Here is a 21,803-nt window from a genome sequence, read left to right as displayed (position 1 = left end):
AATTATAATGAAGAGAGAGAGGAATAAAACCCAAGGAAAAAAAAAAAACAAAATTATGCATGATACAATTTCTTACCATCTGCTGACCAATGCCCAGCCTGACCCAAGCAGTGATCTGTGGCTTATGGGCAACTCCCCAGTTTATATACTGGGCATGACGTGCTGTGGTATAGAATACCCCTTCGGCTAGTGTGGGTCAGCTGTCTTGTCTGTGCTCCCTTAGGGCTTTTTGTACCCCTCCTCACTGTCACAGCCTGAGAGACTGAAAAGTCCTTGATCAGGGTAGGGACTACTTAGCAACAACTAAAAACATTGGTGTGTTATCAGCCAAAATACAGCACTGTGCCAGTTACTAGGAAGAAAATTAACTACATCCCAGCCAAAACCAGGATAGTGGTACTTACAATCTCTGTTTTGCGATAGACACTTTGCCTGGCTAAGGACTTGTAGCACAGAGACAAACAAGAGGAGCTGACAGATGGGTGAATGCTGGGTGGGATCATTTATCAAGAGCTTTGATGAATCACTGTGGTGCAGCATTTCATTTTCAGGAAGATCATTTTCTGAAAAACTCAAAAGGCAGAAGAGCCAGCTGGGGGTGTTTTTTGAGTTTTCATTTAAATCAAATATGCAATTAGAATGAAGGCATATTGAAAAGTTTCTGAAAACATTTTGAGGAAGAAACAAAATTGAATTTAGGAGGAAACAGAATGAACTGGAGGAGCATTTGCTAGCTATGCTCCACATGCACCTTACTTACCCTTCTCTGGTCAAAGCCAGTAGGAAGCATATGTCTAGAGCTTCCAACAGTGCTTCAATTAGGGAGAAAATATCCATCTTATAACCTTGTACACGGGTTATTTGAAGTACAGGTCAATGTGCGTTTAATGGAATTGTTTGTAGACAACTTCCCGCAGCATGAATGAGAGAAGAGGTCTTGCTTAATATCATCTGTGCTCTTAGAAGTCTAAGGCTACTTCTGCAACAAGACTGATTAATTCATGCAAGATAACACATCAGTAAAAAAGGCCTTATGTAATTGACTAAAAACAGGGAAGACAGACAGAAGGGGACTTCATGCTGGTACCACAGCTGCAGACACAAGTGACAGGAGACCGAAGACTGATGCTGCTTCCCCTTTCTTCTGGTGACAAAGGGCTGCAGACTCAGCTGTGCTGTACAAGGTTATTTCTAGGTGGTGATGAAGATCTTCCTGTTCCTAGAGTAAGCAAACAGCAGTGTGAATGCTTTAAGGAGCAGCTCTGTGAAAAAGAGGTTTTAAATCAGCTTCTCTTCAGAGAATAGCACTCTTTGGTGCATTTGCAGCACACCTGGTTAGAAGATCAGTTAGAAACTTTAGTAAAGGAGAATTATGTAAAATCCTACATTTACAATCACTCAAATAAATACAAAGCTCTGTGTGTGTGTATGAATAAAACTGTGTGAGATTTCCAGATACCTTCCCATGTCAGTGAACATGAAACAAAAAAGAAATCTGGAGAGAGTTTCACAGCAAGTGTATGCCTCTTTCAAGGTTACAGCCTGTGTAGAGATGAGAGAGAGAAGGAAATGAGACACACACATGGTGTGGGATTCTAAAAAGCTTATATGCTCTTCCAAGCATGATTCAAACAGGCACTTTACTTTTTAAAACAACAAATAAAAATGGTTCATACAGTGTGCATGGCTTGATGTTGAGGGGCTTGATGTTGAAGCTTTTTGAAACAGCAGTGAAAGAACTGGGTGCATATTGCCTGTTTTCTTGAGTTTCTGAAATATGGAAATCTGTTACCAGTTGTGTTCCCAGTATAAAGGTCTTGCAGTCATGAGGAAGAAAGGACTTACTTTCAATTTTGCCTCAGCAAGTTGCTTGGTAGTGTGTCCGCGTAAAAAGAAGAGCAGGAATGCTCGGTGAGACAGTCTCTTGGGACCATGTTAAAGCACACATGGACTAACAAAACTGCTCCAGATCTTGAAGTACTTTATAAATGTTGATTGCAAGTTATTGAATGTATTATTGTTGTTGTTACTCTCAAACAGGACATGAAAATTTCATTTATAAGGGCAGCTTGTGAGCCTTGGTAAAGGGGGTTATCACGCTGAGCCACTGCAGTGTTTTGCAAAGCAAAATTTGAGTGAGGAAATGCAAACTTTGCTTTTTGCATCCTTTTGGTAGCATGGCATTTGCCTCTCAGATAAGCATCACTCTTTCATTTGACCTTCTCCCTTGTTCCAGATTAGTGGTGATGTGAACTGTAGGCTGATGCATAATTCTCTCACTTGGCAGATCTTCTCAAGTGTGATAAATTAATATTCTAAATAAGCTTTTCTCTTTTGTCTTCAAGGCAACAAATCTGCCTGATAGATTTCTGTCCCCACCTGTCCTCAGCTAGGCTGTTTCTCTTCACTGTCCCTTTCCAAGTAAGAATTAGTTTTTCAACCATTAATTTACCTCACTACCTCTGTAGGACACTATATTTCAAAGCCTCTCTCAGACTAGCAACACAACTGTGCCTTTCCATCCTAATTGATGGCTCTGCTCCAGACCACAGTAAGTCTAGCTGAGACAAAGGGAGCTGAAGGAAAATGACAAACCAAACCCCAGTTCATTCTAATTCTTAAACGAATGCCAAGAATCCCATACACATATAAATTTATCATTATTGCCTGTAATTTTCACAACTAATTTAACAGTTAATGATAGCTTTCAGCTTTGGTTTTCTCTTCTAATTAATGTACCAGTGACTATGTATAATCTCTGTGTAAAGTCAAAAGCCACGTACATGTTAATTACAGTGGGAGCACAGCACCTACTGTTCAAGATAGTCATCCACAATAAAGTGCTTGCATGATAGTTAAGGTGCTGAGATTAAGTTGTACATCTTTCTGGTACTGTCTCAAAGTTATTAGTGGATCAGCTTGATGGTGGTTAACTTCTGTGAAGGAAACACACTGGAAAGACCAAGCACAACCCTCTGCATGTACAGCAGAAAATTCTTGGACATGATGAACTTCTGAGGTCATGTTTTTTTCTGGAATCATATTGTTGAGTAACGTTACATCTACCCCATAATAACTGTGATGTAGTGGGTTGAAAATTCCACTTTGATACTGTGGAAGATGCTTTGCATCCACTTTTTTTTCCAGGAGCAAATAAAACCCAATTTTGACTCAACAAAGCAGCGGGAAAATCCAAGTGTGGGGTAGAAGCAGAATACTTATGTTAACTCAGAATTAGCATCGGTTACTTCATTTTAGATCTCCCCCTTAGCTGGCACAACTTGTGTCAGAGGGGCAATCACTAAAGAATTTGCCATGTCTGTCTGTTTTCCAGTATGAAAGACAATATATTTTAACTTAGCTTGTCCCCATGAAGCAAGTTGTGAATTTAATTTGGGTGGTTTTTTGACTGTTACAGCAGAAATATCTCAGAGTGGCACTGTATTTTGCAGTCAGATTTCTAGCAGATTGATGGAAAAGAAAATGGGACAGGTCTGCTCACCCTTCTTGACATACCTTTGATGTCAAATGGACGATGAAGCACCTGGGCGGGGGGGGGGGGTGGGACGTAGGGGTGTATTTGAGCAGCACTATTCAGTGCTTTTCATTTGCAACAGAAAAATCAGGTTAAACCATGAATATACATTTATTATTTACTTCCTTTTTTGTATTGGCTTGATTCTGTAGAAATGTGTGTGTATGGTTAGACTGAAAGACAGACACTTGCAATCATGTTGGATACTACCTGGTGGTGACCAGTGGATCCAACAATAGACCACTTTACTATCAGAGACTCAACAAGAAAGCCATCTTCAACCATCTCCAATTGCAGAAGCCTCTAAAGAGAACTTTGTACTTTCATTAAATCAACAAAAAAGAATTTATTTAAGAGCAGCTCAATTAAGAGAGATATAAACAATCCTGTTTGTCCTGAATGTTGGCTATCTCATTGCCTGATGCTGTAATATAACTCTGTCCATCCTGCTGTAAAAACTGGGGTACCCTGACTGATATAATGAACACAATTCTGAGCATCAGTACAATGTTAATGCTGATCTCCCAGGAAGCATATGGAAGATGCTGAGATGTACCTGGTCAAAGTTAAAGATATTAAGCTAAAAGGAAATCTGTGGGTAGGTGAATATCTTCTTCATAGGCTTCATTTGCAAAAAAAAAAAAACCAACTGTGATTAAACACAATCCAGTCTCTCTGTAGTACTTTGGTGGTCAAAAGAGAAGGGAAAAGATGTTCTGGAGGTCTGTAATGGAAAACATTAACATTAACTCAGAACAGGAACTCTTCATGTTCTTTACAAAATGCACATAACCTGCAACGGATACCAGCTCTACTAGAGAAAAGCTTTAGGAAGTGTCAGTTAACTTCGATTCACTTCAGTGTAGGAATGTTGTCCAATATCTCCCCGCTCTGCACACTTCGATTCTGAAAGGTGGTACTTGGCAAATTTTGAGTTTTGTGTCTTTTGTTGTTGGTTGTAGATTGACAAGTATGCTCAGCGGGATCTGAAGAAAGGGCTTCATTTGTATGGGACAGATGGAAATATTGGCCTAACTAATGCATGGAGCATCATTCAAACAGATGTAAGTGAGCTTTTTGGGTTTGGTTTTTTTTTTCTCTCTCTTCTTCTTTACCCTCTGTTCTGTAACAGCATATTCTGGATGTGAACCTGATCAAACCTCCAGACCCCAAGCCAATCTCTTCCTCCTAACCAGGTGGGACATTAGCAACTAAACTCTGCTCTTTGTAACAAATGGTAATTTTTATTTATTTTTCCTTTGGCCATGGTAGCTTATTTCTTTTAAAAAATGCGATTGTGTTGAAGCCTAAATATCATATAGTTCTGTGCTGTATGGATGGTGGAGAAGATGGCCAAACAGGAAACAAGCAGTACCTTCTCTTTACAGTCAAAGAGACAACTTATGTTGGAATGAAGAGTGTAGTAACAAAGAACCATTTCAACAAGTTTTCATTTCTGTCCTGCCTCCTTTCATGGCAATTGTTGGTTTCTACTATGTAGTCAAAATGGAAACCAGCCATGGCATTTAAAATATTCTCCTACAGTCAGTACGTTTCTCCCAGCAGAATTCAGTCATCTTCTATCACAGATGGAATGCTTTTTGCTATGTTACAATCACTGATGCACCCTTCTGATCCTCTGACAGTACTCTGCCAGTGTTTGTCTCATAAGGGCTGGTGAACACTGTTGCTGGCTTCCTACTCTTGTCCTTGTCTGGCTTGCTGAGGAAACACCATCACTTACAGTTCAGGTTTATTAGCTCTGTCCTTTTCGTACTCAGTTCAATCAGTTCTCGAGGGTGATCTTTCTGATTTGATTTCCTCTTCTTCTTGAATGAAGAAAAGTGCTTCAACTTTGAGTTCTGCTTTAGGAAGAAGCACTCATACTGCCTTGGCATCACTCAAAATATCTTGTATAGCTTTCTCAGATGCTCCTCCAGAGGTACTAGTGTGGTACAGACAGGAAGGGCTTTAGACTTACCTCTGATGTCCTAAATCAGCCAAAAATGAGTTCTTCAAGTGCATCCAAAGCTATGCAGACTATTCAAGAAGATGGATGGGCTACCTACCGCATTCTGATAAGCCTGCTAATTTACCCTTTACTTTCTCTGTTGCCATTTGGGCTGAAATCCTGGACATCTTTCAGTCTGGTAGTGTCAAGATTCACATATATTCTTCTATACGATACAAGGTAACAGGAGCAGTAGGCTGCTAAGAACAGGTCTGAGAAATTAACAATTGGGGGTCACTAACAGAACAAAAGAACTGGTTGGCCAAACTCCCTCTGTGCATCTTTGAGGCCACGGGAGCTGTCTGAATTGAGAGTAGTTGGCTTGGCTTGGCGAGCGAAGATTTGGGAAGGGCTTTAACCACGCTTACTACAAGCACAATGACCAAGGGCATGTGGGATATGCAAATCTGGTTGGAAAAAAGGGTGCTTAGGCAATCAGGAAGTGTCCGACCAGGACTGTCATCTCCTGAACTATCTTGAGCTACCCATGCGCTGGCCCCCCCACATGCAAGGTTGGATCTGCAGCTACCCATGCACCTTGTCACCTGCCGTTTCGACCCTCGCCTGTCCATACAGACAAGTGAAAGTGAGCCCTTCCAGCCTGCGCAGTGGATTTTTTAGGTGAAGCGCACCTTGTGCAGAACTGGACCCACCCTTTACACCTGAGGTTTAACTGCCACGGCCCAGCTAGCTAGGACAGTGACAGAAATGTCCTCAGGTCATAGGTTTTGTAAGAGTGTCCTTCTCTTTGATGGAAGACCATACAAGACTAGACGAGCTCCATCAGCCGGGTTTGAAGATAGGAGTTTTCCTTCTCCTATGAGGAAGGCCTGTCTTCGCTAACGAAGATTCAGGAAGACCTTTACCCATGCATTCTGAACAAGACTGTCATCTCCTGGGTCAATCACAAGCAACCGGTGATGCAACAGCACAACAACAAGCATCTAGGTGGGATTCTTAGAGGTGTTCAGTCATAAGCCCGCAGATGGTAGCCTCACGCCACTGGCTCCTTAGCCAAGCGCACACACCAGGGGTCTGAACCTGCAGTTCCTCTTGTATTGAGCAGGATGCTAACAGCAACAGTACTGTGTGTGAAAGGCAAACAGCTCAGGTCCATCAAACAAGATAGTAAGTTTTCCAGTCCTAAATGCTAAGAACTGCATGTGGAAGGTCCTTCTCATTACCTTTAAAAGCCCTAAGCATCTTGCAATATTGTTAATATTTCTCTTCCAATACTATGTTCGAATATGCAAAGTTATCAGTTACTGACAAGAGAAGTGCATTTTGTGCTGCTAGCCCAAGAGTAAGCCATGTGAAATACAGATATATTTTTAATAACATTGCTTATATCAAACAGTGTTAGAAGTTTTACTCTGTTACACTAACTTAATTTTGCTTAGTAAAAATGTAGTAAAAATTACTAATATTAAAATGTTTGCAGTAAATATTAATCTGGTTTCAGTTATACTGCAAGAACTGTTAAAAGCATATAGCAAAGGTGGGGGGGGGAATGCTATTTGGAAGACTTATGGGATATAACCCCCATACTTCTGCTCCCCTTTCTGTAAAATAGGGGTAACAATATGTAGTACGTGTAGTTCACATTTTTTCAAGATGTTTACAAGTTGGACTGGATTAAAAAAAATGTAGAAGAATAATGAGAATTCGGGAAATTTTCATTGTAGTGAGAAATTTTAAAAGCTTTCTATAGCCATGAAGAGTAGCGATGTGACTGCAGTCCTTAAAAAAGGAGCAGGAAGGGGAAAGAATTTAGAAAGAAAAAAGCTCTGTAATTGATCCAACAGCCTAAACCTCAGGATACAGACATCTGCTGGTAGGATGCCATTGTACAGCAGGATGGTGGATTCTTTTTCTCTGAAGTTAAAACAGGGTTGTTTTGGTATTTTTGTCTGAAAGATATGGTCTTGTTCAGTGACAAGCTGGGTTAGAGACAGCCCTCTATGGTCTGTTCTCTCTGTAGTGCCACAGATCAGGCTCAGTTGTCTTAATGATTCCTTTGTCCTTGAAGCTTATGACAGTTTAGAGAGTGTCTTATAAGTTTCAGATGAAATTAATGTTAGCTAGGTCTTAGAACCTCAAAAGATAATAGGAAAGTGCCATCTTGCAAGCCATGTACAGTCATGTTACACCACTCTCTTTTCTAACATGGCAACCACGAAAATTATCAAGCACTGTCTTGACAGTACCAGAATGTTAAAGTCTCTGTGCTCCCTGTGCTGGGCACTGAGGAGAAAAGCAAAGAGCTCCCACAGATCCATTTTTACTGCTCTGCCTAACTGGTTTTCACATGAATCTTTCAAAACTATTTAGGAATAGACTCTTGCAGTGGCGCAGTGAATGCAATCCCAGCATGCTTAATTATGTAAAACACTTTGCAGTTGAATAGCACTATATAAATGACAAGTATTATTTGTTGTGTTCAGTAATGATCATTATCCCTTACATTCCTAATCAGTAGAGTGCAATCACTGATAGGAAGATTAGAGCAATGCAGAGGACTTTCTGAAAGGCAAGTCACAGCCCAGGCTTGCTGTTTGCATTCTGGCTTCTAAGAGACAGCTCTCAAAACCCCCCACATTAGCGCTGACCACGTTGCCATATAGGACAATGTCTCAGCACTGACTTTTCTAATGAGCCAGTAGACATCAGTCACTGGTTGATCTATGGGCCATGTCTATATATGGGTGGAAAACAACAGCCTTGGAAAAAAGCATGACATGTAAAATCATGACAGTAACAGAAATCATGAGTGCTTTTCCCTTGACCTCTCCACATTCACATTCCTCTCTTTGCAAAAATGTTTCTCAGAGTTTGAGCAGAAGGATGGCACCATGGCATAGTTCTTAATTTCTCCTACTATTAGCTTAGATATAGACCATACCCACCCTGTGTGACTGTGTATTACAACTTTTTCTTGAGGAGAGGAGGAGGAGGGGGAAGTTTTTCCAGAAACACAACCACATTTAGATGGCATTTGATTTCTGTGGGACTGGTTGATCACAAAGCAGAGAGGAGCTTTGACTGGGAGTATGGATACCCAATGTGCACACAGTGACTTTCCAGTAGTGATTACTGTGTTTCTTCAAAGGTGAAAGGCCTGAGCACCTCTTCTGGGGGGGGCTTTCTTCTCTGAGAAATTGTTTTCCTCTTTTTAATAGAAGCATACAATTCCTACAAGGGAAAAACAGGGTCCATCAGGCCTGTCCTTAGGGAGGAAGTCGCAGGTTTGGGGCAGGACTGATCTGTTCATGTTACTACTTAAAGGAGTTGGTTTCAGCTGCATACATGCAATGCGTGTTAGACGCAAGAACCAAGCTCATTTTGCAGTCGGATTAAGTCTCTAGGTTAGGGAGCTGCTTCACATTAGAACATTTTATTGATTTCTTTTAATACCTTCAGCTAACCAAACTGACAGCCTCTCTCCTCAACAGCATTTCAAACCGTAAAAGGATCAGAAACACAAGCAAGTGACTGTGCATCGTGACTGAAGACTACGAAAGCTTGCAAAGTGATTTTAAACATGACTAAAATTCCAATAGATTAGGATGTAGGTTACTCTGAACTGTATCACACTCCCTACCAGTCAGGACTGGTGGAAGGTACAGGTGAAAATCGTTCGGAAATGAGAAACAGGCATTAATATTTAAAACGTTGCTTCAGCCCCATCTCTTTGTGATCAATATTTGAACACTTCTCATTTTAACTAACCAGGCAGTAATTCAAGAGGCATGCAGAAAACACGTTAGCTTCACCAAAGTGAGCAAATTCAGCTCACTTTTACTGCTGTGTAATGCCTTTCATGACTACTTAGACCATGGTAACTGAGAAGAAAATTTGACCCATGTCCTCTACCCCAGTCATTGATTCTGTTAGATCAAACCATACTTCAGGATTACTACTGAAGTAATCCAAACCACCAAGTAAAAACATGCTTTTAGAATAAAACTGTTTTATTCACCACTTTTTACAGTGATGGAGGAAAAAGGAATATAAAAGGCACCCTCCCCTTCTCCCTAGTTCTCTGTCACATTCACAAAACTGGAAAGCCAGGACTTGCTAAAACCTGTCTGCAACAGGGATTGGGTGTCTGTTTATTTTCATGAACCTTATTCCAGCCTGGCTGATTCTGAAGGAATTTGACAATGAAAATAAGGCCTACTTAGCCTTCAGTACTGGGATTGCCTGTAAAATACAGAGAAGAATCTAACTCCTTAACATTTCCATTGCACCAAGATAGAAACTTTGAGTTGAACATTAATTACCAGCCCTAGATACCCATGCTAGAGCAGCAATTACTTGTTAACACAAAAATCAAGCTATTTAGAAGAAGCGCTGTGTTCCATAAAAACAGCACAGAGACTTCAGTGCTGTTTGGTGCTGCTTGGCTGGGAAAAGCTCTCCTCAGCAGCACAACCTTTGACTCCATTGTTGAGTTGAGCAGCCCCTGCGTGTCCTGAGTTCTTGGGAACCAACAAGCAGCTTCAGAACACCACAGAAACCAATAGGGAAGCCACGTATGTCTCTCTAACAAAGGAGGGAAAAAATGTGTTTGCCATCTTGGGAGAGAGAGCCTCCCACATGAAACATGTGAAACAAACAGCAGCATATTGTCAGTATTCCTGGAAATGTTCAGCAGCAGGAGCTTAGATACTTGGAGACATTTGCCAAGCTTTTGCTTGTCTGAGCAACTCCGCCAAATACTTTACAAGTGTCCCCAGAATTACTGCCTGATTGTCACCTTATGCCATACATCACATGGGCAGGCACAACTGCACCTAATCACACATGCTCTTTCACAGCAGCAAGCATAGAATCAAGACACCTCAGGTATTCAAGTCAAGGTGTCTTGAAGTTACAGCTATTCAAGGCAGTAGCTGACATTTTCCAACTGATTGCTCCTTTTTAAATTGGTCAGGGTCCCCCAGAATAAGCAGTTAATTTGTAGTTGTTTCTATAAGAACATAAGTGTATTGTGCCCTGTTGAAACTAGGAACGGGAATAGCTAGGCAATCCTATCTAATTTTATCACTTAACTAGCAAATGGAACAAGACAGGACTGTAAATGTGACCAAAAATGAATGTGGCTGTAGCAAGCATCAAGTCTGCAGTTGCTTCTCAAAGTCAGGCAGTTTAACTTTCTGGCATTGGCAGAACATCAGCCTTTGGGGAAGGATGTGAAGTAACTGGCTACAACAAAGTGCTGGTGACAGAAATTATCCTTCATGTGAGCTGAGCTTTCTCCATCCTCCAAGTGCAGGACTGTCTCCAACTATCCTTACTCCAAACCTTGTTCTCAAACAGAACATTGCTCTCGAATCTAAGAGGACTCTCAAAAATCCTTTTGTTTTGGTTTGTCCTCAGTATTTTCCTTTTCTTCTAATAGCCCCTCATCTCCCTCAACAATTTGGCTACGTGTTGTTCAGCTTCATGCACAAGAGATAGATCAGTCAGTTGTCACATGATCCAAAGTCACTCCCACCCTCTCTTCTCTGCTTGGGCCTCCATAATGAAGTCTCTGACTTTACTGAGCTTATCTGTGGTTTTGGCTTCTACGTGGACCCCTTTGCTGAATCTATACTGCTGACTCATTCAGACCCACTGCTGCTTGTTTCCGTATTCTTGCCTCTGACCTACTTACTGCCATGGGTCAGTGCCTTGCTCCCCAGTGGACTTGGTCTTCATTGAACTGCTCCCTCACATGTGCCGTCTCTGGTCTCTGTGGTGTTAGAACACACTGTTCAATATTTGTCACCTCCTTTTTTTTCTTAGGATCTGCTGCTTAATTCCATTGCTCATCCTTTGTCTTCAAATACATGACATTTCCCCCAGTTACAGTTCTGGGCATTATTTCTTCCAGTCCCAAGACTACTGATCTTCGTGTTACTTCACTGGTTTTCACCCTTGATTTTTTCTTAGCCCTTTTTCCCAGTGCTGGGACTGCCTTGTCTGTCAGCAGTAGCAGACAAGTATCAATATTTAATCCTCTGCTCTTGTACAATATACAGAGCAGACAATGTGTGTCCAACTGCAGCTTGCCTTTGCAGCTGTATCCCCTCCTATTTCCACCTTCTGGCTTACCAGCAGACCTCTTTGGAGTCCCAGCCCTAGATCATGGCCTAGCCACCTTCTGCTTCACAGGCTTCATAGGAACAGCTGTCCTCAGCCTGTCAGTGAGCCCTTAACTACAAAACCTGTACTTCATCTCCTTAGTCTGTCAGACTTTGACACCCTCAGCCAAGCAATATTACGGGGAGAAGGGATCTGGTCCCAATTTATGCAAACTTGTGTCACTTGTTTTTGGCCAGAACATCACTCAAATGTCTCAGTCCTTACTGCTGCACTCTTTGCATCACAGATGAGCCACATTTCCAAGGCTTGCTATTTACAAGTTGTCGTTTCTCACTGTCTATCAAAGAGCTGCCTCCTGACTCTGATGATGACAGCCTGCAAGACTTTCATGTTAGATTTCCAGATAAACCAGCCTTCCTCAAATACATACCATGTGTTCCATGCTGCTCCTATCCACTTTTGGGACCTGTTACGCACAAAGCTCCTGTCTTTTGTGCAATAACACAGAGGGGAAAAGAAAGTCACAAACTATTTTTACTTTTAAGTTGGTTTGCAGAAAATGAAGCCTGTGAACTCACAAATCAAACAGTTGCAAGCTAAGGATTGATTCCTGCCATGGAGAAAATCAGAATTCTGAGCAGAATCTTGGGGGACAGATGTTGGCCCGGGAAAGATTTCTGACTTTTGCTTGGCAGAAGAAAACCAGTGAGTGCTGTGAGCACTGCAATGTCTCTATCGCAGACTTCTTTCTGCGAGTGCTTGAAGCATCGTATAATGCGTGTGGCAACGTGTGACACCTCTGCCCTCTGTCGGTCCGAACGCTCAGAACACCTGCCCCTCTGTGCCCAGAGACTCTGCAACTATTTTATACATATTTATATACATATATGTAGAAAAAATCTTCCTCGGGACAGTGTAGACATCCGGATCTGAATTAGGTCCCTGGTCCCAGCGATGCAGACATCTGCATGATTACAAGTCTGTCAGAAACAAGAGGAACAGTCTCTATAGGAATGCAAAAAAATACTGTACAGGCTTATATAAAATCACATTTAAAATGACTTGGCAAGTCATTTTGAGGCTAAGTAGGTGGCTAGTATAGCCTTGAAAAAGTGTGAAGTACTGCCAATAGAGAGCAGTTCTGCACCCCAGTGTTGTCTTCTTTTACTCATTTGTGGTAAAGTGTCTGAATACCCACAAATTCATACTTTGGAGTTAGCACAGGAGTGACAGATGGTGTATACATCTATATGGTAACGAATCTTAGCTTATTTTGTATCACAGGAATATACCAGTTCCCTGAGGGGGAAGATGGTTGCAGAGCCATTCCCCAGATCTTGCATCCCGCTACCAAAGTCAAACAAACCTGATTTAGCACTAAGATAGTCATTGCACACTGTCATCATATGCAGACACTTAAAGCAGACACTTAAAGCACCACTATTTAGTAGCATCAGATGGTGGCATTAACGAACTGGGCCAAAAAGAGGAGGAAATGCGTCTTCTACTGACTGAGTCTTTCCAAGGTGATCAGTAATTAACAGTTTAAAGAATTTGTTTTGTTAACTTCAATCATGATTTCAGAAGTGTGTGCTATAGAGATCCCAGTATCTTCATCTCCTGAGTGCTGTATCTGTATCTTAATTTTTTTGCTGACAACAAGTTGCAAACCATCATTAGAATCCCGCTCAGCCACATCAACTCTTAACCTCAGTACTTGGCTGGGGTTGTCCCATTCCAGCTCCTGCAGTGTCCTGCCATTGCAAATAGGCACCTTTGCTTCTTGTATCAATGTTAGCTACATGGAAGACCATATTTGAACATAATAAAAGAGTGGGGGGAAAGGGTCTATTTGGGTAAAGCTGAGGAAATAAATACTTTATAAAATTTCAAGCCTCTGCTGGTGCAATCAAAATACACTGAACATCCAACTCCAGATCATATTTACAATATCATCTTGGTTCTTCTTTTTCCAGTTCAGATGCTGTGGAGTCTCCAACTACACTGACTGGTTTGAAGTGTACAACACAACCCGGGTGCCGGACTCCTGCTGCTTAGAATTCAGTGAGAACTGTGGGCTCCACTCCCCAGGGACCTGGTGGAAAGCGGTGAGTAACTCTCCAGCAGCAGCTCAGCAGCTGCCTTGCAACCCAGGTAAAGGGCAGGCACCTGGGCATTTGCAGGGCTAAACAGATGGTAAGGTATGATGTACCCTTCCTCATCTTTAATCAAGTGCTTTCAGAAGGCTTATGTTGAGCTGCGGCTTTTGACCTCCAATGAAACTGATTTAATTACTTTCACAGGCTTTCCTTTCAGTAGGCTCTAAGCTGTTGTTTCACATCACAGACTTGGACCTGCCAACAGTGATCACAAGCACAGTCTAGCAGATCTAGCTAGTAAATTACAGGATTGTCCTTTTTAATGTCCCATCTACTGGAATCAGGCAGAGATAAAGGCAAATGGCTCATCCACACATGCAGAGCACAAGCCCTGGAGCTGCAGCCACAGCTTATCATGGCCCAGGCAGTAGGGAGGCAAGAGGACTCTGTGACCCTGCAGTGCTCTGCTCCTGCCAGGAACCCCAGTTCAGGGGCTTCCACTGCACAGCAGGCAGGAGGGAATTGTGTCACTGAATTGCCAGCAGCACTCTTTTTTACAGTGAGTTTCTGCACTTGCCTGTAATCAAATTCGATACTCCATGGGATAATTTCTGTACAATGTCTTCAGCAAAATTCTTCCATAGCAGATAGAGCCTAAATTCTTCTCTGAAATTAGCTCAGCAATTCTTTGTGCTAATTACATGTAGTGCAATTACCCAGGAGGGGTGTGGAGTAAGGCCATCTGATGAAGTGAAATTATAAGGAAGTTTTGCTGGTTCTAAAGGTTTGTGAAGAAGATGAGTAAAGCTTTCTTGGCCACTTTCTAGAGATTTCATATATATGGATTTTCACTGGCACAGGCTTACTTCCAACCAAACAGGGCTCCCTTCTACCTCTTACATAGATCCAGGTTATATTTTTAATTTAAGAACTTAAAAAATTCTTCTATTTTATTTGGGGTATGAAGGTATGAAGATGATCAGTGCAGGTCAACACCATGTCTTCTGGGGAGCATTAATAAGTTTTCCTTTAGCATATACGTATGTTAAAGCCACTAACTTAAGTCTGAATGATTCTTGGCCATGTACATTTACAAGACAGAGGGCACAATTCTTGTACAAGGTTGTCTTACAGATATTATTTGTTCTTTACACATTATTTAAAGAAAGGTTTCACTTGGATCAAGTCAACCCTCCCCAAAACTGGGCCAGGAACATGAGGTTACAGTTACTGCAGAATTTAAAGCAGGAAGAAATACTCGAGGAGAGCCCATACTGCAATTTGAAATTATAGGAAATTGTACAAAAGGGGCCTGTGTGCAGCAGCAGTATCAAGCTCTCACTTGATTATACACATATCTATAGAAAATTCTGTTTTTCTGAAACATGGAGAAACTGAAAGGCTCATTCTGAAGTTCTACTGCTTCTGGTTGGTTTTTAGAGGGCAAAGTGGGCTCAAATCCACTGCTTGGTTGTTTGTTTGTTTTTTTTTAATTACTGGCCTAATTTATACAGAGCAGTGCTCATGCGGCATTTTAGAGGTGCACTTTTTTATGTCATTAGAATGAGTACTCTATATCCAAACTCAACCCAGAAATACATGGTAGTTGCTCCAACACCAAAATGATAACCCAGACCTACCTAGCAGCTTAGTCTGATCTGGCTCTTTCCTGGCTGTATTCCCAGGAGAGTAGAACTGTGCATTTATGGCTAATACAATATTCTTTTGTGTTTTGTTTTTTTCCAGCCATGCTACGAAACAGTGAAAATATGGCTCCAGGAAAACTTACTAGCAGTGGGTATCTTTGGATTGTGCACAGCTATGGTACAGGTACAGTTTAATATCAGTCAGATTTCAAATCCTAGTTAACTGTAACTAAAGATTGGTATACTCTGCCCAAGCCTGATTTAGTAATTCCAAATTTTGCATAATACTACTGTAAAACTCTGCAAGATTTAGGTCTTTTATGTTTTAATATAGCTAAAATACTGTGCGCAAAGTACAGAACTAGGAATACTGCACACATTTTCTGCTTTATGAGAAACTTACAAAAAGCAGACACTTTACCAAGTGGTTTATCTAAAGCTTAGGCTAGATTCAGTGGAGAGATAGTCCCTGCCTTCCAAAGACAGACGTGTAGTCAGAGTAGGGTGAATTGCCTTTTAGGGTACCTGTATTTGTCCAGTAATTCTCCAGAGGGGACCATCCACTTAGGCTAAATATCTACCTTTAAGAGAGCCTGAAAATAGACTTAAGTCTTCAACCCCATTCTCAGTCTTAGGGTGAGTTACAAGCTGCGATGCTGGTACTATTACTCAATCTTGCCAATAGAAACATCTTCCTTTTCTATTAATTGCAGGGAAATGGGGTAGGTAAGATGGGCATAGCCTTGCCCATCAGATTTTTGACCTGCAGTTATTTCCAGCATAACTTTGATCAGAGAAGAATCAGTTATGAGTCAGTGTAGTACCTTGTCTCGTACTCTTACGTACCCGTGTCTTTATACCAGCTTGCCATGGTTGCGGACATTGTGCAGCCCCAGTGGCACAAACCTTAGCCTGAGGGTACACAGGTGAAAGCTGTGCTGGAGCTCAGGCTGTACATCAGCCTTGCATTTATGTGCCCAAGGTCCCATTCCTGAATGCAGTGAAGACGGGGCTTTAGTTTCTGGCTCCGCCTCCCTCACACTCAATGCATAAGCAGAAAGGAAGGATGGCATTGCTAAGCTAATTAATATCCTGTAATTCCAGGTGAACATGGGGGTTTTGTGCGTGTGTAATTTTGTGTGGTATATCACTAGCAGCAACAAGGGAGAGCCTGGGATCAAAATGCCACTTGTTCCCAATAATGTCAGATGAGGCAAAATGGCATATATCTTACTCTTTCATGTGTCATATATTGGCTACAACTTATTAATGCAAACACCTGACTCCTCATAGGCTCAAATTCAGTAGTTTTGAGTTTTGTTTTCCAGTACAGTAAGCAGGTATGCTTACAAAAACAGATAAGCACAACAAGATCATGTGGCAGAGAGACAATGTAAGACTGTTGTTAATATATTACCATACTTTAAGAAACAGCTGTTGAGCATCTATCCAGCATTTAGGGAGTCTTTAAAAGATATATTAAAGGCCCAGCAGCCTATGTCAGCCTTCTCATTGACTTGGATTATATTTAGGTTAATTTAAGAGAATACAGAATTTTGACAGAAAGCCATCACTAGTTTGCACAGGAGAAAACACTTCAAATAATTTTAAAATGCTAATTTATATTCCTAGAATATGCTGGGAAGTACAGAGAAAACACCTTAGAACACTATAGATTTTTAGCCTGTCTTTTAACTATGTGATCAAATCTAACTGATGACAAAAGTTTTGATGCACTGTCATCTAAAATGAATTGGGCTCCCTCTGTTGTTGATGTTACACTGATGTTCTGGCCCCAAGCATGTGACAGCTTTTGTTTTTCATGTTAAGAGTTAGAATTATACCCAGTGACAACTTGGAGGACATACAGCACACATGACGGAAGAATCTTCTTTAGTCATGCATGCTTGAACCCATAAAACAAATTCAGCCACCAAGGTTTTATTACGCATCTGTCATTGAAGGTGTTCCTTTGCTAGGAAGTAGAAGGCAATACTCAGGGAATATCCTCAAAAGGCATGTGGTTACTATAAAACAGCACTCTAAAGCCTAGCAGTCTCATTTCACTGTGGAAGAAAGGGAAGTGAAGGTGGTTAACAGCTTTATTACCATTTCTTTATTTATAAAGTAGTATGTGTGTTATTCATGTACTCTTTCAAAATACTCATTAAGAGGTACTACAATTTATACAAAGACTAAATCTGAAGTGGTCAAATTAAATGCTTAAAATACAATTCATAGAAAAAACATCCCCTGGCAAACCTTTATTTCAATGACAATTTTTTATAGTGGGGTTGCAAAAGAATAGTAAAAACTACTTAGTACATTCACATAAATGCTTCAACTGAAAGGAATATATGACACTATTCCACATCCATTTCTGATGAAGTAATCTACCAGAGGTGGCACAGCAGGTCAGCATTTGGGCTCAGAGAAGAACTACTACCTCCCTGCTGCTTCTCTTGAATAGGCTTAATAGAAAAAGACACATACATTGTTGATGAGGCATTGATGGTTATGATTAATGCATGGACAGTCTCCAGTGATTTCCCCATAGAGACCTATGCACACATACACTTGGAAAAGTACAGTAAACCACAGCATCCTTTGGGTCAGGAATGAATCTCATTGTCTTTCAAAGCAATAGCTACAGAGATAACCACACAGCCCCACAGCTGTGGGTTGCTATTATAAAATAATTTTGAGGGAAAGTCATCCAAACAGTTCTTTTCAATATACCTCTCTTCCCAGTAACTGGAGGCTGCTGTTCATGGAGAAAACAGCTCTCCCATGCTTTCATTGTTCATTCTGTAAACCAGCAATACAGGTAAGGACAAAAGGCAGACAGAAACTAGGAAGAGAACAAAGGACATGAACTGGTAGGAAAAGCAGTATGTGATGTGTCTGCCTGTGTGTGAACAAAGCCAGTGTAGGCACATTTGCCTCTCCCTTTTTTTTTCCATTTCAATAAATAGTGGTGGGGTTTTTGCTTACTGAATAACAACTGTGTTTTTTTTTTCTCTTAGATTCTTGGACTCACCTTTGCAATGACCATGTATTGTCAGGTGGTCAAGGCAGACACCTACTGTGCATAGATGCCGTTTCCACCCTTTCTGCTCCTCCTCCAAAGGACACAGGAGAAATCTCCTTCATGCTCATCTATCTGACCTTTCCCCCCCCCCCCCCCTTTGTACTATAAACTGTGTATAATGCTATCTTTCTGAAGATTTTGTGAATCATCCCACTTCACTGAAGGACGAAGAAAAGAAAAAGTCAGTACTTGAACTGGTGCAGGTAAGAAGGAGCCTTGTCTTTAAACAGAAGAAAACTCCCAGGAGCAATGGTTTCTTTTCCATGGCCTGTGGCAAGGCAAAGGAGGCTTCTTATGAGGGGCTGATCTGCAAACCCATGGTAGGAAGATTTCAGTAAGGCAACCTCTGTGAAACCCTCCAGGTTGTTTTCCCACATCCCATGGTCTGGAAGAAAGGGCATAGAAAATGAGTGTTCTTCAGCAAGAAGGTACAAGTAGCTAGCACAGAATGCAATTGTAATTTTACTACAGATTGCATACAGCTAAAACGTCAAGATCAAGCAGCCCTGCCTCCAAGTTTCTCAAGATGATTTTGTAGCCAGGAGAGGATCATCTTCAGAAATATGTTATTTTAAAGGAGTATTTTTAATCTTTTGTGCTGCAAAGTTGGGCTTTTAATCAGGATCTGTACAGTGAGATCTGGCTGTTAAGGGAAAACAATATTGGACATTATCTCACTTATTAATCGCCAGTGGCATATAGATGGTTGACTGTATATGTAATATATATTACATTCATATATATATATGTTCTGAAAGGAGGTAAAAATACCCAGCATCTAACCTCAGAAAGAGGAAACCTTTCTATCCCATTTTACATTCCAACTGAAATAACTGACTATTATTTCTTGTAGGAGGCACTATCACTTATACCTCTGGGAAACAAGTAATTACTTTCAGCTGTATCTTCATTTCAGTAAACAACTTGTGAGTGGGCTCTGTCATTCTACTATGGTTTTATTTTTTATCATCCCTGTTGCAAGTTAGTCTGCCAGAAAATATCACTCATTTCCACACTTGAAGATCCATACAAAGCTGTCAGCTGCTCCTTCCCTGAACGTCACCATTTCATTAATTTATTTTGGGATATCATCATCTGCAGGTATGACAGAGTTTGCCTTGCTGAAGAAAAATCTTTTTGCACATTGCTCATTTTTGAGAGTTATTAAAACTACAGATGTTTTTATGCTGAGGAATTTTTTTCCCCCTCAGCTGCATGCTTGCAACAGCCAAGACACATCAGTCTCTGTTGGAACTGGGGTCACCTCTCAGTTCTGTTTTTCAGACCCATCTCCCTCTGCCTGACTGTTGGCTAGAATTTACCCCACATTTTCTGGAACTTGCAGAAATTGAAATCATAACTTTCCTTAGCCAGGAAACAGCCACCAATTGTCCAATTTCCCCACCCATTGGTAACTGAAGTAATTTATGTAGTACCCTTATGTGCACACCTTGTAGTGATGAGGTTAAGAATCAGATGTTTCCTGTTGTTCAAACACAAAACTCCCCATCAGCAAGCAACCCCAGATAATACACAGGTTGATGCTAAGCACTCAGGGAAGGAGCACAGCAGGGAACAGGCAAACAGAGGAATGCAACTGGCCCACTCCTTGCAGCCAGCCTCCAAGGACCATTCGGCCATTGACAACAGACCAGAGAGACAATCATGGTGCCCTGTCTTCCCAGAAAGCTCAGTACAGCCATTCCTACTGTGACAGACTAGAAGCATCCATCAAATTTAGGAAAAACAAAGTTACCCTGTACCTTTAGTGCTTACAACTGCAGGTCTCAGCTGTGAGTAACATTTTGCTTCCTTTGATTTAAAGGCAATTTCCAGCAGTAAGCTGAACTTGCAAAGGCCCAGACTATTCTCCATGACACCTGTAACTAAATCTTTCCTGGACCTGCAACATTGACAAATACTACTCTCACTGCTTAAGTTTTGGGATATTTTTTTCCTCTTTGCTGATTTCCTGCAGTGTTTTCACCCTCAGGCATGAACTACTCAATGTTTTGTGGGAAAGTGCTTTGGAGAGTCTGGTGTGTGAAACAGCAAGTATCTTCCAAGATCGTTACCCTCCACCTTTACGCATGGTGCCTATCTGTAGCATCAGGCATTTAGCTGTGCAGGCTGACCTGAAAGTAATGCATTACTTGTATGTGTTTTATGTGGCTTAACAATCACTCACTATCACAGCTACCTCACCACCACTAAAGGATTTTACTGACATGTTCATAAGCCTTGAGAAATATTAATGCACCTCAATCCGAGACAAAGGTTAAACTGAGTAGGCCACACACAAGCACCCTGTACGTCAACACAGGAGACCTACTCTTGGCATTACAGCCACCATAGTCTCAATGCTCTCTGCTTTCTGAGCCCAGGCTGACCTGTGAACAGGCCTGCTCTTTGAAAGATGCTGTAAGTTCGATCCTTCCCTCTCTCCCACTCTGTTCCTTTCTTACCTGCATGGACACGATTCCAGGTTAGATGCATCATTAGTTCTTGCCATAGTTTAAAGTTCATACACACAAGTGCTCCTGCTGACAGCTCAGTTTTCCCCACTGAAAAACAGCACAACAGAGTGATAAATGTGTTAATAAAACATTGGTTTTTAAGAAAGATAAAAGGTAGAAAAGTCTATTTGTAGTGATCCCTGCCATTAAAAATTAAGAGACAGGAGGCTGATGATGGCTCAGTTGAGAAGAGCAAACCATTGTGCAGCAGAGCTGCCACAGAGGGTAACTCTTGTCAATTTGCCTGATGGTGGTGTAGGGAAGAGAGAGATCATAACGCCTCATCCTGTGAGTCTCCCAGTAATTTGTGCTGAGGTCTTAGACTGCCAGGCTTCAGGTAAACCTACAGAAGAAACGAGAACCAGAGACTGAAGACAAGTCACGCTTTGTGGTTCCCTCTAATAATTTTCCACAGTTCAGGCGTCTTTATAAAATATACTACCTTGGTTTTCAAAAACATGTATCTATAGGCAGTAAAAGCAACACTCACTTTGTAAATTGCAGTCACTGCAGCAGAAACATGGCACTAACTGCTGAAAAGAAAGGAAAAAAACTCAGATCACACATTGCTGCTAATAATTCATTTTTTAAACACTACCAACTGACACTGCCAACTGAGATGCTACTGCAAATTGTTTATAATTTGAACTGGCCTATTTTCTATATTTAATGTTATTATCTCTCTTCACCCAGGCCAAACAAACGTTATGGTGCTTACAGCACAATCCAACTTCAAACCTGGGAACATACTGCACATAACAAGCTTCAGATTTACCATATTTTGATTTTTAAAAGCATTGTAGCTTTGCTTTGCT

General features: G+C 41.2%; 1 protein-coding gene across 8 annotated transcripts in view; it reads left to right on the top strand.

The window, feature by feature from the left end:
* TSPAN4 (tetraspanin 4) overlaps positions 1–19,420 on the top strand; it is a 481,009-nt gene extending 461,589 nt beyond the window's left edge. For all 8 annotated transcript variants that reach the window (XM_057412723.1, XM_057412726.1, XM_057412724.1 and 5 more), the window contains 4 exons: positions 4,498–4,599; positions 13,613–13,744; positions 15,482–15,565; positions 18,408–19,420. In XM_057412723.1, coding sequence (XP_057268706.1) covers positions 4,498–4,599; positions 13,613–13,744; positions 15,482–15,565; positions 18,408–18,476 — 387 coding nt within the window. In that variant the 3' untranslated portion in view covers positions 18,477–19,420. The remainder of the gene's footprint in view (positions 1–4,497; positions 4,600–13,612; positions 13,745–15,481; positions 15,566–18,407) is intronic.
* The last annotated feature ends 2,383 nt before the right edge of the window (positions 19,421–21,803 follow it).

The sequence above is a fragment of the Pezoporus wallicus genome, unplaced genomic scaffold (genome assembly GCF_028554395.1).
Source record: "Pezoporus wallicus isolate ANWC-B61680 ecotype Strahan unplaced genomic scaffold, APGP_CSIRO_Pwel_v1 scaffold_6885, whole genome shotgun sequence".
NCBI classification, from domain to species: domain Eukaryota; kingdom Metazoa; phylum Chordata; class Aves; order Psittaciformes; family Psittacidae; genus Pezoporus; species Pezoporus wallicus.
This window is presented reverse-complemented; position numbering and strand designations above follow the sequence as displayed.